Genomic DNA, 17,973 nt, shown 5'->3' on the forward strand with positions numbered 1-17,973 from the left:
ATATTCAAGGCACACCTCTGCTCCCTTTATGTGATATGTCTAGAGTGAGTACACCAGAGCCTAACTTACAGCCAACCCAGACGTGTATTCTACAGGCAGACAGAGGTATTGTATGGTTAAACAAGAAAATGCCCACTTTCTAAAGGTGCAAAAAGAACAATTGATGGACAGAATGCAGACAATGTCATACATTCCCCCCAGTACAGAGATCTGGGCCCTAATCCATCGTATTTTTGCTCCCCATGCCAGTCCAGTTTGAACCCAGCCATATGCAAATCACTCCTGCGCCCAATGGAAACCGTCCAGCCTGAACTGCCAGGGTGGTGTGGTAAGCACAAAAATGATGGATTTAACCTAGATCTATTGACTGGGGGTGAATGTTTGATTTGCTCTGCATTCCGTCCATCATCTGTGTGTCTTTTGCTTTCTCTCCCTAAGTGCACCGGGTATGCCCAGACGTGGATCTCTGGCTCACTGTGCTACTGAATTCAAGCTAGCCTGGCTGATTAGGGGTGATGCCCTGTAACCGGTCCCAGGATGCTTTCCAATCCAGGGAGGACCAGGCTTGGCAGTTTGGTCTGGACTGTTCCCATGAGGCACAGGGGCAAGACTGATTTGCATAAGGCTGGGTCCAAACTGGGGTGGCATGGTGAGCAAAAGAATGAAGGATTTAACCCAGATCTATTGACTGGTGGTGAATGTTTGATTTGCTCTGCATTCCGTCCATCATCTGTGTGTCTTTCACTTTCTAAAAGTGGCATTTTCAAAAACGCAATTTAAAAATCAACTTTACCAAAAGATGTTTTTAAATTGTGAGCTCAGAAACCCCAAACTCCAAATCTCCATTTTCTCCTACTGGGAAATTTCACTTTAAAGATATTTAAAGGCAAACCCCATGTTACACATGGGAGAGATAGTCCTTGCAATTGTGAAAAAAGAAATTGGAAGTATGTCACTATTAGGACATGTAAAACACACAAGTATATATACAGTCTATGTCATTGAAATGCATTGCACCCTGCCTATGGGGCTGCCTTGGGCCTACCTTAAGGGTGACTTACATGTAGTAAATGGGTCAGTGGCCTGGCAAGTGGGCAGACTGCCAGGTCGGAATGGCAGTTTAAAACTTCAGACACTGCAGTGGTAGGTCTGAGACATGTTTTCAGGGCTACTCGTGTGGGTGGCACAATCAGTGCTGCAGGCCCAATAGTAGGATTTGATATACAGGCATACCTGGTGCATTTTACTAGGGACTTAGTAGTGAATCATATATGCCAATCAATATTAAACCAGTTACCAATACAATTTAGACCGAGAGCACTTGCACTTTAGCACTTGTCAGCAGTTGTAAACTGCTCAGAGTCCTAAACCAGCAAACAGGTCAGAACAAATAGGAGGAAGTCGGCAAAACGTTTGGGGATAACCCTCAGAATAGGGCCAGGTCCAACTAGTGTGAAGACTGCTAGTACCATATCCCAGATTTTTTTATTAAGGACATGCCCAACCCATTCTTTAGTAATCTCTTACTTACCTGAAACGCTGTTACACCATTTCGGAAAAAAAAAAAAAATCTTGACTTGCCTTTAAGCTTCTTGTATCACAAAGTTCGTTAGAAATATAAGACATTGAGGGATTTTGTCTTTTTCTTTTGCATAGATGCATATGCAACAGGTAAATACCTCTGAGACCAATGCTAAATATATTTACATCCTGTAAAAATTGCAGTTGTTTGCATTATATCCTTGAAGATTTAATTTTCTTCTGCATGTTTGTACACCCTTCAGCCTTCACACGTCACACCACATTCCTCTGAAACTAAAGTTAGAATGCCTGGGAAATCTTCAAACAACATATTCCCCATGAGTCCATCTTCTTTATCTATAGAAGCAAGAGTAATCCTGGACCAGTCCAGTGTCTTGGTCAGCATTGTTATCTGTGCTACGAAGCGGGAAAACTCTGTATCTCAGTCAATCTAAAGTGGCAAGATTTAGTCAGTCTCTGTCCCAAGTGTCATTTATTTTTTTTACATCACGGAGCGTCCAGGTGTCATGCATAATTCTATGGTAACTACAAAGGGGTGCAGTGCTGATCCAAATGTCATATCTATACATAAGTATTCCACATAGTTACCCAGTTCCCCCATTAAGTTCTAATTCTGGTCCCTTGAATCTTATTAAAGAGAACAGCCCTCCCTTGACCCTAAGAAATACTATTTTCCTGTTGCATTCCCATATCATTCCATTATGCACAGCGATCAATCCTTGGTTTGGGTGGAGTTTAGAAGTGGGAGGGATTTATTTTTTAGGGAACATGCTTAGGTGGAGTTAAGGGTGGTGAGGGGGTTTAGAGTTCATGGATGATTAGAGTTTTGAGGGGTTTTTAGGATTCAGGGATGGATGGCATGTAGAGGTATGGGTTTTTTATGTTTTACAAATGGGTGGAGTTTAGGGCTGGTGAGTGTTTCTAAGGTTCAGTGAAGGATATGGTTTAGGAGTGGGGAAGGGTTTTTAGTGTTCAGAATTGTGTGGAGTTTAGGGTAGTGTGGGGTTTAAAGTGTTCAGGGTAGTTGGAGTTTATTTGGAGAAAGCGGTTTTAGGGTTGAGGGGTTCAGGTGTTTAGAGGTGGTGAGTGATTTTAGGGTCACAGGTAGTGAGAGTTTTGTAGGGTTCAGGGATGAGTGGAATTTGGAGGTGGTGCAAAAATGTAAGGGATCAGGGATGGGTGGGATGTAGGCATAGAGAAGTGTTTTTAGGGTTCAGAAATGGGTGGAGATTGGCAGTAGTAAGAGGGTTATACGTTTAGAGTTTAGGAGTAGAAAGGGCTTTAAGGGTTCAGGGATAGGTGGAGCTTAGGGGTCAGAGATAGGTGTCATTTATGTGTTGGGAGGCATTTTTAGGAGGCAGAGATGGATGGTGTTTAGGGGTGGTAGGAGATCAGTGAATTTAAAGCATCCAAAGTACTTGCTTGACAATGTAAAAGATATAAACTTGAAATAATGTGTCCTGCCATGAAGGATTGAAATACATACCTTTGAAAAAATGTTTCTGAAAGTAAGTCCTGCAACCATTTCATTTGCACCTTAAAAATAAGTATGCAGAAGCCAACTTTCCCAAAAAGATTTTTCATGAATTGACTACAATCAAATGGTAAATGCCATTCATCCTAAACATTTCCATTAAAACGATTAGATGAAATGGTTTCTCAGTAATGGAAGTCCAGTAAATCATTTTCTATTAAATCACATACACCCATCTGAGAAAAAATAGGTTAATCTCCACATGTGAATAAATATATTTACCTCTCAATCTGGACACTACTGGATAAGCTGATCTTTTATTTACTTAGTCTCAGCATGGTGCAGTGTGATTTAGGCTGTGGTGAGAGTATGAATAGTCCACATGTCTCAGTTTTGCTGCTCTGAAGCAAAGAGCTTCCCACTGAGGTGTGCTTAAAATGACAATTTGCCAAAATGCTGGTCTTTTCTTCAGGCAAACAAATGTTTCAAAGAGACGAGCAAGATTCAGTAAACTGATAGGGTATCAGCTGATGCATTCCAAAGACCTTGTAACTTTGGATTTAGGTTTGGTCTGTCAAAGGCAAACAAGGGGATGTTTGATGTTCAGTAGAAAATGCAGGTGTGCTGCCATTCATGCCAAAGGGGTGGCTAGAGGCATCTCTGTTAGATCCCAGACATTTTATTTATGTTTACTTTATCTAAGATTGTTATAGAGGACTTGTGTCATTTCACAGCATCACAAATTCATATCGCTTGTCTTCCTCTCTGCTCAATCATGTAGTATGAGACAAGTTCCATGACTTTGCATTCGATGGTAATATACTATTCTTTAGTTTTTAACACTTTGTTGTTTTATGGTATAAGATAGTCGAATTGACAGCCAAACCACAATGAGTCCACATTGTTAGCATTTACACTGGAATTACCCAAGAATCTCCTTAGGCAGTGTCATGTGCCATCTACTGTGGCACTTACCAATGCCATTGATGTCTATCAGTAAGAAAAAAATTGAAATATCCTGGTTTCATAATGGGGTCTGGTGCCCCACCTGTATCGGTACTAAAGCGGAATCAGTATAAATAGGCATATGTGACTGAATGTGAGAAGTTGACCTCGCATATGCTGTCCACTAGTTATAATGGGCACCTTATACCAGTCCAAACAGCCCCTTAGAGGTGATAGGTTAAACTCAACTTTTATTGAAAGGTATCCTAGTGGTAGCTATGGGGAGCAGCCTTCAGGCTAACTCTTGAAGGAATGTAAAGCAGATTTTTTTTACCAGTCTATAATCTCATGAATGACCAAATGAAAGGAGAACCACACCAGGTATATATTTAAAATATATGTATGTATTCTAAACACACCCTACTAGTCTTTTTATGAGCCTAGAGGTAAAAGCACATACGTTACACTTAATATCACTCAGTAAATTAGCACAATATACTATGAGCCCTAGGGGCGTACCAAACCATATATTAAGAAAGTGGTATAAGAACCACGACTTGACTAGACACAAGGCCTAGAGCCTGGAGAATCGCTGGGCCCACAAGGAACCGCCCAATTTAGTGACACAGGGGACCCACAGGGGACGCGTGCAGTGTGCGAACACAGCCGCAAATCACCGTTAGCTTTTATGGGGACAGTCGCGGTTAGAAATGTAAAGATTAAGGACACTTAGAAGAGGACTTTGAGCAAATCCCTTTAGACTTAAGGGGTTCTAGAGCCAACACCCACAGGATCACTGGAGTAATCGAGTTACCTCACCTAGGGAAGCCGGGTGCATAGGTGTCTTTTGGTGTTGGGAATCATCGTTTTTTTCAATGGTGATCTGCTGCAAAGTGCTGCTGCCGCTGAAGTGGAAAGTGTCCGGTGTGATCCAAGCCTGGATTGAAGATGAGAAGAACCTGAAAGCAGAGGGGACAGAGTCTGGGTCACTTGCCAGTGACCAGGGGCACGATAGTCGCATGCCCACCGATGTCGGGTGATTTCAGGTGAAAGAGGTGAAGTTTGACTCTTCAGCCACGAGGATCAGGATGTGTTGATGAAGACCAGGAGCTGGATTCAAGCTGGTCCACGAAGGATGTCGAGTGCTGTGCTGTCGATTACCAGATTGGAACCAACAAGCCTTGGCACCAGCAACCCACGCAGAAAGTAAAATAATGCTTCGGTGTGGACCAGCAAATTCCGAGGGACTCACCACATGGTGGGGAGTTGGGCCCATCTGGAACAACCAGGGGAGCCCAAGGAAAATTAGAGTTGCCTTAACAGGGACCCACCAGTCGACTGACCAGGGATCACAAAGGAGCCTCGAGTGGAAATGCCAGAAGCGAGCTCATGGAACACTCGTGGAGTGTAGGCCCACAATCTTCAGTGCCAAAGGTGCTCGGGCTTGGGCTACAAGTAACCCAAAGCACAGCCTCCAAGAGCATTGAGAAGCTGATGCACTTGCAAATGTGTACGGTGTCCAGGAGTTCCGGTTCCACGTCACTCACGAGGGTTGCGGGTCTCAGCTTTGCTGGGGACTCGAGTCGTCCTCTGAGAAGTCTGGAAATCCTCTTCCTGGGCTGCAAATACTTCAGAGTCCAGCGGGAGCTTCAGAGATGCAGATCGGCAAATGCTTCGTTGGTTGTTGCCGAACAGGAGAGTCACTCCTTGACCCCAAGGGAGATTCTTCTGTCCTCTAGTCTTGAGTAGTGCTTTGAAGTTCCAGGATTCAGTTTCAGAGTTTCATCCAGGTGTAATCTAAAGTCCTGTAGTCAGGGGTTCCTTTTTTATACCCAAGGAAGGGATTGAACTTACTCTGGGGACCCACCTATGGGAAGGTTTAGAAAGAGGGCTGGCTACACCCATTTCCTTTGTCCAGTTTCGAGCAGGGGCTGGTAGCCCCTGCTACCGGTTTGAACTGGGCTATTCACAGGGACACCAAATGTGCCCCCAGTGCAGACTTCAAAGCACTCTGAGTGCACCCACCTGGCCCCAATACACTAAAGCCTGTCTGGGAGGTGGTTACACCCCCCTGTGACAGGAAACCTATTGTCCAGGCCTCCCCTGCCAGAGTTTCATCCAGCATCAGGAGGCCAGACTTGTGTCTGTGGCTGCAGCATCCATTTTGTGATGCCAGGGCTCTTTAAACTTGGTACCGGGTATACAGGTGTGGACATTTTTCCATGCAGCCATTCCAAAGTTAGCATTTACCACAATGTTATAACTCACTTAAGAGTATATGGTCTAGCTGCATCACAGAACAGCCCCAGAGAATAGGTTCCGAAGGCTGCCGAGGGGCCCTGCTCATGCATGGGCACCCTCTCACACAAAACCAAGCACCCTGCTTTCAGGATTGATCAGGCCTGCCATAGGGGTGACTGATAGGTTTCTAGGTGCAGTGATTTAAGGTAGATACAGGTAACCTATATCTTAGTAAGGGGTGCATGCACCACCATGCCCAGGCTGCCGTAGCAGTCTTGTGGTGTTATTTTGGAAGGCTTCCCAGGGGTGGCATAATACATGCTGCAGTCCCTGGTAGGCCTCTGGAGTACCTATGCCCTTAGTACCTGGTGTACCATATACTAGGGACTCACAAGGGTACTCCAGTAACCAAACTGGAGTGTACTTAAAGTGCTTGCAATCAATTTAGAGAGGGAGCAGCTATGCTGGGGTCCTGGATAGCAGGGCCTCAGCCAGGCTAAAACGGTGAAACATCAGCAAAAAGTTGGGGTAACCATAGTAAGCAGATCCTACTCTCCTACACTCAACTATCAAAATACTGCTATATGTACCTAGGCGGCCTTCTTTGGGGTAGCATTTTAAAACAAACTAGTTAGCTAGATTGAGAACAAAATCTATACCTGACAAAAATGTTATAATTAACTCCATGTTGCCATGGTGAGTGAGTTTAATAAGCAATCCTGTTTGCAGACAGGGCACAACCTAAAGAAAATGTAAAATCAGTGGGTCCAAACTGTGCTAATTACCACGCAATTTCTGACCACATCAGCCAAGGATTTTCAAAGAAATGCATTCAGCTATAAAAACAGCCCCCTGACCCAGCTTGTTTTCAGCAGGATATTTTAGAATTCCAGAATGGTCTTTTTAGCTATGTTTGGGTCCTTTGGCACCATATACAATCCTGTAACTTAAAACATTGCATGCACCAATTATTTCTTGTCATTAACTGCAATAATTAAGATCAAAGATGGAATCATTGAAATTGTTTGAATTTAATATACATTGTTTCGTAGCCACTGGCAGATGGCGCTTCCAATCCCTCCTTGCATGAGAATTCCAAGCGAGGTCCACTGCCCAATCAAGTGACGGACAGCTCAAGTGTCAGCAGTGATGGATCTCTCAGTCAGGGAGACAAAGATGATTGCAGTTCTTCTACAACAGTCCATTCAGCAACCAGCGATGACCGCTTCTATGAGAGAACATTTGTCAAGGTGTCCTCTTTCCCTGACTTGCTGACATGTGATAGGTAAAGAGCTTAAAGAACATTTAAGTCACTATAAATGTCAATTAATTACATAATTTCTCTTGTGATTGAAATGTGTGATTGCCTGTTGGAACCTCCTCTCCCTGTTTGTCTGCTTTTTGACAATCGTCCACGTACTGTGCTGAAGGACTGCATTTACTCAACACTGATTCAAAAAAGCTAATGAATTGAATCAAGGTGTCCATTTCCTGCTTACACATGCATATTGCCCAGTGACACATTTCTTGTTTGGTCTTAGTACCATAGAATAGAGCATCCATGGTGCTCACCTACCCTTGTGCCATTGCCATGGGGCGTGGAGCATCTTTCAGCATCAACTCAGCTCATAAATGTAGAGGTCACAGTAGCTACTCCAGGCCAATAGGTATAGAGGAAGAAGCCCCCTGAGTGCATCTACTGTGAGCAACAACCTGTTAGCAGGGACAGAAGGAGATTCAAAGCTGGGAGGATGCTCTTACACCACATCCCAGATTCTAGTGAGCCATATGCAGCAGGGAGTGGCTTTAATGGTCCAATCATGCTTATCTGTCCCTCTACAGCCATTTTCTGTTCTCTACCTTCTATTCTGCAGACCCTCTTCAACCCCCCCCAGTGTTCCCACCAGTCACTCTGTGCCCCTCATACCTTTGCAGTGAGCGAGTTGCTCTTCTAACAGCAGAGGTGCCACCGTTTAGGATTGTGCATGTTGACCCAAGAGCTGTAGGGTTTGGTGTACTCAAGTAAGTGGAGAGTTGGCAAGGTTCGATTGATTACACTAACGTAGCATGGCATAATGGAGTGAATCTCATATGGGGCTGCTTGGCTAAGCAAGTGTCTTCAAAGGGGTTTGAAGATGTGTCTTTTTCATTTATTTATAAAGCTATTGGCTCTGTACTCTTGTCATTGTGAAGTGTTCACCCACTCCTTTCATTTAATGACACTCTAGAGCCTTGTTAGTTATACAAGTTGGTCTGTATATGATTGGCAAAATCTATCATCACAAATGCTGTGACTTTATAAATGATATAACATATGCAGCTCACTGGACGACTGCACCCATTGCAAAGATCTGCCTGCACCCTCATGATCACCAGTTTAACTGCTGAGGATAAACACAACTGTTTTTGGAGAAAATGAGTGTCAGATTGTGGTGGAGGCATGGTGACTTCCATTGTTTCCAATAGCACTCGAGGGAACAATGCAAGAGTGTACAAGGCTGAGAGTGGACCACTAATATTTCTCAATCTAGCTAGCTAACCGACTGCTAGACTGCTGTGTTTGGCAAGGTCTATACAGCAAACAAAAATTGATAAAAGTAATCAAAGCAGCGGGGAAGCCTACCAGAACAAAGATGACAGCATGCTGTCTCTGAACTCTAGGTACAGCTCAACAACAAAGGGACAATCTCGGGTACAGGACCAGCACAGTTCCATGGGCTGGTGGGCAGATCCAGATTACGTTCACATTGGTGAGCATTGTCATTATTTGAAGCCGAATGACCAGTCTCAATAAATGCATTTTTACAATTTAAGAGTGCCAGCCAATATATCCATAGTGATAGTAGGGGCTTGTGTCTACGCACAGGCGCTGCAGGTAATTCCTGTAGGAGCTACCCGGATGGGAACCTATTCAAATTGCCTTCAAACTCAGAAAGTTGAGGGGGTTCCCCAGCAAACTTTATGGATGCCCCTCCTTCCATACCCCCCATGATTGGTATTACAAAAAATCCGTAAAAACAGCTAAGACAAAGACACATGGCAAAGATGGCTCAGCTGCTTTGCTTCAATTTATGTTCGAAGATAATTAAAATTAGGTTGTTTTTTAGTCATCTATCAATACTGAGGTGATGATCCTGGCAACAGTAAATTGCATTCGGAAACAGTCCTGGAAGTTACTAATGGTGAAATACTATTAATACTAGGTCATTCTTTAGTTACTGAGGACCAGATGTAGGTAATCTCGATTTACCTACTCTTAAATACCGAATCATACCGATTTGGTATTTAAGAGTAGGTAAATGGGATGTAGGTAATTTCTCTTTTTAAATTACCGAATCGGTAAGATTTGGTAACTACCGAATCGGTAAGATTCGGTAATTACCGAATCGGTAAATACCGATTCGTAATTGGGGAAAACATTGAAGGGTGGCAGGGTGTCACTTTGACACCCTGTTGCAACCCTCAATCGTGTATGGGTGCATATGTTGCAGACCTACATGCCCTAAGGGCATGTAGGTCTGCAACATGGCAGCGTTTGAAAAGCAAAAAAAAGGCTTTTTCAAGGCTTTTCATTATTTACCACCAACTTCTAGTTGGTGGTAAACAACGAATTCTTAAAGTCCTGTAGCACTGATTACAGTGCTACCTACATCTCATAATACAGATTCGGTAATTTTACAGAATCTGTAATTTTACCAAATCTGTAAAATTACCGAGGGCCAGATGTAGGTAATCCCAATTTACATATTCTTAAATACCGAATTTTACCAATTCGGTATTTAAGAATAGGTAAATGGGATGTAGATAAATTTTCGGTAAAAATTACCGAATCGGTAAGATTCGGTATTTACCGAATAGGTATTTACCGATTCGGTAATTGCCATTTAGGCCCATAGGAATGAATGGCAAATACCGAATCTGTAAATACCGATTCGGTAAAATGGGGGAAACATTCAAGGGTGCCAGGGTGTCACTTTGACACCCTGTTGCACCCCTGAATTGTGCTTGTGTGCAGATGTGGCACACATACATGCCCTAAGGGCATGTATGTCTGCCACATGGCACAGTTGAAAATGCACAGATTTGCATTTTCAAAGGTATTCCTTATTTACCACCAACTTATAGTTGTTGGTAAATAACGAATCCTAAAATGGGAAAAGCACTCATTTGAGTGCCCCTTACATTGCAAATTCGGTAATTTACCGATTCGGTATTTTAAGGAATCGGTAATTTACCGATTACTTAAAATACCGAATCGGTAAATTACCGAATTTGCAATTTAGGCCACCTACGTCCCAAATGCCCAATACCGGTCGGTAACGGCCGAAATTCGGTAATTTCGGCCGTTACCGACCGGGATTGGGCCACCTACATCTGGCCCCGAATCTGTATTTTAGGTGACCCTACATCTCATTTTCCAAATACCAGTCGGTAACGGCCGAATTTACCGAATTTTGGCCGTTACCGACCGGTATTTGCCTACCTACATCTGGCCCTGAGTATCTAGTTTTATCAACAGTGATTTGTGACTTGAGCTATGCCTCCATTGCTGAACAATCACCAGCCATATGCTTTAATGCTTATGTTTAGGCTAGGTTCATCCTTATGGGCAGGTGAGTGAGGATGACTATGCCATTAGTCCGTCTTTTTTTTGGATGCTCTTACATGTGCTAGTGTAAAGTGTGCATTTTGTGGCATAGAGCGTTCACTGATGATCTGGATATTGAAATGCCGCAAGAAAAAAGTACACATGAAAAGTCATGTACATTAAAAGTTTTCAATAGACGAGAGCAAATTGCATTCAGTTCAGGATGTGAACCAAATGAGTTTCCAATTCATGACCTAAAGTCAAAAATAGTATTTGTCTGAATAGTTGTTTTCTCTTTCAGTTTAGGTACATATTTCAGTCTCTTCTATTTAAACGGCTTAACATGGGTGTTAATAATTGGTCATTTAAAAAGACAAGTTACCTTTCAAGCTTCTTAAATTAATTAAAACCAAAAGCAATCGACAGTGCGGTATAAGAAAGCATCCTCATAGTGTCTCCATCAGCACCTATAATACCAATGATAGTTTTCATTTTTAGCTGTGAGATTCCTGCGGAGATCATACTCGATACCCAAAAGAAACCTGTACATACAATGTTTCATCTAAGATGTTGCAGTGCAGAAGCATCTCTACCTTTTAGATGCAGATGTAGTAACGTCTAATACTGACCAGAAATACATCATGACCCACACCGGGGTAACATTAATATAAGGCGTTCAGGAAGATGAGGGTTTTATTTCCCTCATGTATGTGTCACATAAATGAGTCTCCGACAGTGCCCCAGCCCTTTTAGGCTCTTCTCAAAACAGTCTCCCAGAGTTAACCTATCTAGAGAGGAAAATGGAGAAAGAGAACCACGGGGGAGAGAGTCAGAGCGACAGAGAAAGAGGAGGGAGAGAGACTGACGTCTGACTGTAGGTCAACCTCAGTCAGTCACTGGATTTTAAAAGAGCCATTCTTCGAGTCAGAGGGGTGGAAAAGATGGACTTTGCACTGCATGGAGGCAGGTGGTGGATTGAAGCACTGGAGGCACTGAAGTCTCTTGCGTCCAGCCCACGCACGTGCACACACACACACGTGCACACATGTTCAGGTGTAACTAGCCCAGTGCCTCTTCCCCTAGCTGTGTGGAGGCGGCCTTATCTTAAAAGCCAAACATTGAAGGTATACCAGCGCAGCCCAATTACCATGAAATTACAGTGAGTGCGATTCAGGGACTGAAACTCATCCTCAGCAGGGGTCCAACAACCAGGTGATCAAAAGCAAAGAATCAAGGCGGACTAAATGAGAGGAAGCCATTACCCCCAGGTCCCTTATGTCCTCGGCCCATTCAGAACTTATGGAGATAATCATCTTCCAGACAGAAAATAAAAACAAGAGGAATGCTGGGATATCCCTACTGCCCCTCCCCCCGGGAGTATAAAGGTAGGATCTACCCAGCAGCCCTCCTGTTCTTTTTTTCTGTCTTCGACAGAATGGCTGTTGGATGCTGTGATTGATGATCGAGGCTGCACCGGCTCCTGCTGGGCTTGAGTGGCGTGCAGTGCTCGTCTGGCTCCTCCTGCCCGGCTGCCTGGCTTCTCGGGCAGGGGTGTGGTTCCTGTTGTGTCTCCCCCCCGGCCTGCCGGGCTTGCTGGGGGGTATTGACTTCTTTGCAGCCGTTCTTCCGGGTTTCCGGCCCTTTGCGGCTGGTGCGCCGCCTCCCGGTTCCTTCCGGGTCGCTGTGCGCGTCTCCCCGAGCCTGGCCGGGTGGGAGACGCGCTGCGCTGGTGTTTCATTCCCGGATCCGGCTGTTGGTGTGGGGGCCTTTCTGGAGCTGCTCGGGCCCCCGCTCCGGGTGAGTCCCGCTTTGCGGTGTTTTTTTTTTTTTTGCTCCCCCTGTCCGAGTGTGGTTTCCTGTTCACCGCTGCAGCCGAGTTTTGTCAGGCGGCTGCAGCGTGTCTTGCCGGTTGCTCTGTTTCTGCAATGCTGCGCTGCTGGCTTTGTGTCTGTCTCCTTGCAGGTTTTGCTCTCCTGCCTCGAATGTCTCTTGGCTGCCACTGCGGAGTCCTGCCTGTGGAGACGGCGTTTCTCAGGAGTTTTTTCTTGGGGTGCCTATGCTAGATGCCTCGGATGTCTCATACCTGCCAATGCTGTGTCCTGCCTGGTGATGCGGCGTTTTTCTCGGCAGTTTGCTTGTGGTGCCTGTGCATGTCACATTCCTGCACATGCTGCCGGCTTTGGGGCTGGTGTCCCGAGTTCGGTCCTTGTTGGTTCCACATCCTGTACTTTGCTGTTGTCATTGTACTGGTTTTACCCCCGTCTTGAGTTTGTCGTGTTGGCGGGGTTTCCTGTGTGTTGCCACTCTCTGCTCCCGACGTCGGTGTGAGGTTGGCCTGTGGCTTTCTGTCCAGGGTGCGCACTGTTCGGTGGATTGCTTTGTACTGCCTCACTTTTGTGGGGGGGGCTACCTACCTCTATGGTGGGGCTGCTCTGTCCCTGCCGATCTGCCTGTCGTGCCCTTTCGGATTGGTCGGACGACTTGGCGGTGGGTGGTCCAGGTTCTGGTCTCGGCGGGGGTGCTCTTCCTCCGGTGCTCGACGGTTCTCCTTTCTCGGGGTTCCTTCCGACTTGGCAGGGGTTCCTCGGAGTCTGGGAGTGGTTGTGTTCTGTTGGCTGCCTCTGCCGTCTTTGGTGCTGCCGCCCTTTGTTCGTGCCTCCCTTCGACTCGCCACGCTTCTTGGTGGGGCGCTGGGCTTTGGGTCTCGGTTTCTGGGGTGATTTCCTGGGCCCGGGTCTGGAGGGGTGTGTACGCTGCTGCCTGCCGTGGTGGCTGGTTGGGCTGTTTTTTGGCCCCTGTTTTGTTCTGGGTCTGGTGGCTCTGTGATCCTCTTCCCTTCTGGGTGTGGGGTTTCCTTTGACCTTCCTGTGCACTTGTTGTGCGGGGGTCTGTGTGAGAAGCTGTGCGGGGTACTTTCCTTGTTATCCTTGCTGCCTGTTCCGCTGCGGCTGGGTGTGGGTGCCTTTCTCCTTGTCGTGGGCTCCTCGCTGCCGTGTTGCTGCTCGTCCGCCTCCTGGGTTGCCTTGGCTGGCGCTTCCTTTCGCTGTGTTGGTTGGCGCTTTGCCCTCTGTCGGTCCTCCGGTCCCCTGTGCGGCGTCTGGTTGGCCTCCGCTCTGGCGGTTTTTCGCCTCTGTTTGGTGTCGGGGCTTGCTTGTGGGCTCTGTGCTACCTTCCCTTTTGGGGTTTCCTGCTGCTGCTGTTTCGGGGGTCCGCGCTCCCTTCGGCTGACCCCGGTTCTCCTGTGGTGGACGTTCCGTGGGTCTGTTCCCTTGGTTCTCTTCTTCGAGGGTTCCCCTGCTCTTGGCGCCTCTGGGGGTGTTTGCCCTTTCTGTTTCTGGCTTGGGTTCCGGTCGCCTCTGTGGTGGCTGGTTCTTTTTGCTGCTCCTGCCTTTGCTTGCTTGTGGGTTCCCTGTGTGGTTGGGGTTTCCCTGCCTGCTGGTTTGCGCCTTGCCCTCTGGTGCTCTGGTGCCGGTGTCTCTTCTTTTTATGCTTCGGCGGCCTGTTTGGGTTGCCTTCTGCTCCGGCTCTCTGACCCGTCTGGTGCTGGGTCGTTGTTCCTACTTCTTGGGCCGCTGTGCGGTGGGTCCTGTGGGCTCCCCTCGTTCGGGTTGGCCTGCCGTCCTGTTCTTCCTCGGTGGTCGTGCCTCCTCTGCGGGCTGGCTGTTGTGGCCGCTGCCCTGCTTGGGGATCCTGGTTCTTCCCTTCCGGGTTCCTGGTCCTGTCCCTCCTTTGCCTTGGCTGCGCCTGGTTCCTCTCGTGGGTGCCGTTGGTTCTTTGGGGTGCTCTCTACCCTCTGCCTCTGCTTGGGTAGCTTTTGCTGCCTTGGGTCCGGCTGTTCTGCTCCTCCCCGCCTGTGCCTGTTGTCGGGCGGGGTGCGTAGTGGGGGCCTGCTTGGTCCTTCTGGTGCTGTGGCCTTCCCTTTGCTGGCTGTTTCCTGGCGTCCCCTCCTGTGTCTGCTGGGCTGTCTGCCTGGGGCCTCCTGGCGGCTGCAGGGTCCTGTCATGCCTCCTGTTCTCGGGGTTGGTGTGTTGTTCCCGCGCTCCGCTATCTGCTCGGTGGCTTGGTCTGGCCTGGTGGGTTTCTGCCTGGCGTCCTGGAGCTGCGGGGTGCGCTTGGCTTCTTCCTTTGGTTTTCTTCCCTGCCTCTTCTGGTGATGGTGCGGGTGGCCGTTGTTGTTGCCTCTCCTGGGCCTGTGGGTTTTTGGCTCGCTGGTTGTCTGCTGGGTCTGCCTCCCGGCCTGTAGGGCTTGATGGGCGGCATGGCTTCCTCCTGGCCGGTGTTCCGGTTTCTCGGCCCTTTGGGGCGGGGGCTCCGCCTCCCCGTTTCTTCCGGGTCGCTCTGCGCGTCTCCCCGTTGCTTGGCCGTGTGGGTGGCGCGCTGCGATGGTTGCTGTGGACTGCGTTTGCTTCTGCTTGGCTTTCGGCCGTGGCTTTCTGTGGTGGCCTGTTGCCTTGGGATTCCTCCCTGTTGGCTCCTGTTCTGGGCTGGTCTGCCTTCTGTTTGTGCCTCCTGCTCTGGGTTGCCTGGTTGTGCTCTTTCTGCGGTCCTGGGCTGCCTGGTGGTGTCTCTTCTGGGGGTTTCATGGGTGGCTTGGCGCTTCTTTGCGGGTGCCCTGTCTGCCTGTGGGGTGGCTGGTCCCTGTGTCGTGGGGTTCCGGTTGCTTGTGGGTGTGGTGTGTTCCGGTCTGGTGCTTGTTTCTGGCCGTCACGCTGTTGCCTTCTTGTTTGCCCTTCTTGCCTCTTCTGGGGTTCGTTGGGGCTTCGGCGGGGCTGTTGGCTCCCGGGCCTGTGCTCTGTTGGGGTCTTGCCCTCTTTGTCCTTCCCTTGTTTTGGGTTGGTTCTGCGGGTTGCTTTGGCTTCGGCTTTGGCTTCCTGTCTGTTTCCTTGGTTGCGGCTTTCGCCGTGCGGGGTTCGTCCCCTGTGCTTGCCCTGCATTGGGTCTTGCCGGGCTGTGGGATGTGGTTTGCTTGTGCTTTCCTCCCTGGCTGCGGTTGCTTCTGTGTGGTCCTCTGGGGTGGTTTTGCCTCTGTCTCTCTCTGGCCTCTGGGTTTCTGCCCGGTCCTTTGCTTGGGATGTTTGGGGTCTTTGTGCCTGGCCCTTTTCTGGTTTGGCTTGGCTTGGCTGTGGTTGTTGTGTCCTTCGTGGTTCCCTTGCTGTTGTCTTGGGTCCTCCGGGTCCTTGGCCCGTCCGGTTGCGCTCCTGCTTTGGTGTTCAGGTTTGCCTTCTTCGGGCTGTTGATTCCTGCTCCCGTTTCCTCCGCTTTGGCTGGAGTTCTGTTTTGGGGTTCCTGGGGTTCCTTCGGTTCCCTTTCCTCTTTTTCCGGGTCTCTTTGTCCTGGTTGGTTGCCCTTGTTGGTTCTTCCTGCTCGGGTTTCCTGGAGGTGCTGGTTCCCTTTGCCTTGTGTCCTCGTCTTGCGGGGCCTGGTGGCTTGGCTTCCTGGGGTTTGCTCTTCGTTCCCTGGTGTCTGGGGTTTCTCTCTTTCCCTGGCCTTGGGCTCGGTCTTGCCTTCCGGGTCGGGTTCTGGTGGGCTTCCGCTGTTCTTCTTGTTGGGCCTTTGGTTCCTCTGGTCCGCTTGTCTCCTGCCTGTTCGGGCGTGGGTTGTCTTCTTCGGCCCGTTTCTGGTTTTTTGGCCTGGTGATTCTTGGCCTTTCTCTTTGTTTGGCCTCTCTTCTGCTGTTGTCCCCTTGCCTGTGGCGGATTGGGTGTCTGTGCTCTCCCTGTCGCTGATTGGCTGTCGGGTGTTCCTGCGGTGGGCTGGTTGGCCTCTGTGGTGGCCGGTCTGGTCGTCTGGCTGTGCGCCCTTGCTCTTGTTGGGTGTCTGCTGGTCTGGTGGGGGTCCCTCTTGTCGGGGGCTCTGCCTGGGGTTTCCCCGGTTCTTCCTTTTTCCCTTCTGCGGTTGCTGCCTTGGTGTGGTTTCCTGGGTTGGCTTCTGTTGGGTTGGGAAGGCCGGCTTTTTCTGCTTTGGTATTTCTCCATAAGTTCTGAATGGGCCGAGGACATAAGGGACCTGGGGGTAATGCTCTATTACTTACCGGTAATCTTCATTACTCCTGGTCCCGTTGTCCTCGGCCCATTCATGCGCCCCTCCCTCCCTCCCGGGCGGCCGGCCTTCCTGTCTGAGCTTGTTTGTACAGGAGGGCTGCTGGGTAGATCCTACCTTTATACTCCCGGGGGGAGGGGCAGTAGGGATATCCCAGCATTCCTCTTGTTTTTATTTTCTGTCTGGAAGATGATTATCTCCATAAGTTCTGAATGGGCCGAGGACAACGGGACCAGGAGTAATGAAGATTACCGGTAAGTAATAGAGCATTAGCATCCATAAACATCCGTGCTCCTCCTCTCCTTACAGTTAGGCCAGCAGCAAGTTATTAAAACAAAGAAAACTATAATGTTAACTGTTGTTCTGGGTAATGCCTTTCTTGCTATCATTAAATCACTTTGACCAAAAAACATAATTAGCATCAGCTTGAGGCTGTGCAAAAAACAGAACTAACGTATCCTTCCCAAACTATTTTTTTTTTAATTGGTCAGCTGATAATTCTGTGCCTGCTATTAAAACTTTTTGAATCACTCTTGTGTTCTGGTTTATAGTATAATAATAAATGTTGTGAATCTTACAGGGATTTCTGAAGCAGCTTCATTTAAACTACAGAGTAATTATTCCAGCATTTGCAGTGCAAACATTTTGCATCTAGAACGTTTCGTGTCTGTGTTACATAATGCACAATAGTCAATCTGGAAAAAGCTGCACGAGAGGAAATCTGGAAAGATAGGACAGTAAATTGGGGCTCCATGATAATTGCATTGTTGTTTCCCAACTGGGGTAAATGATAAATTTTGACAAAGTTAATAGGTCTGGCACTTTTGCGCTTCATGGACATAAACATAACATAAACACTCGGGCTTATCACCTGTCGGGGAATTCAGGAGCTGTCCATAGGCATGGGGAGATGAAGAGATTTGCTCAGGATCACCGGATGTTGAGCTGATGCGAGATTTTAACCCGGATCTCCAGATCCGAAGTCGGCAGCTCTGGCCATTATGACACACACACACAAAATTGAGGCACGTATGCACACGCTTAAAGCATGTCTTCCAGTAATCATGCACACTAATGCCAATGCACAGGCATTAATGAGAGCACAGCCTATTCATATTTTCAGATATACACAATGAAAAAATCA

The 17,973-nt window shown here is 47.8% G+C and overlaps 1 protein-coding gene across 1 annotated transcript in view; it reads left to right on the forward strand.

Moving 5' to 3' along the window:
- Nucleotides 1-17,973, forward strand: part of EVC (EvC ciliary complex subunit 1) — a 675,738-nt gene that overhangs the window by 56,372 nt on the left and 601,393 nt on the right. Inside the window, exon 4 of the mRNA XM_078678487.1 lies at nt 7,255-7,487. Coding sequence (XP_078534613.1) covers nt 7,255-7,487 — 233 coding nt within the window. The remainder of the gene's footprint in view (nt 1-7,254; nt 7,488-17,973) is intronic.

Source organism: Lissotriton helveticus, chromosome 2_2, assembly GCF_964261635.1.
Source record: "Lissotriton helveticus chromosome 2_2, aLisHel1.1, whole genome shotgun sequence".
In the NCBI taxonomy this organism is placed as follows: domain Eukaryota; kingdom Metazoa; phylum Chordata; class Amphibia; order Caudata; family Salamandridae; genus Lissotriton; species Lissotriton helveticus.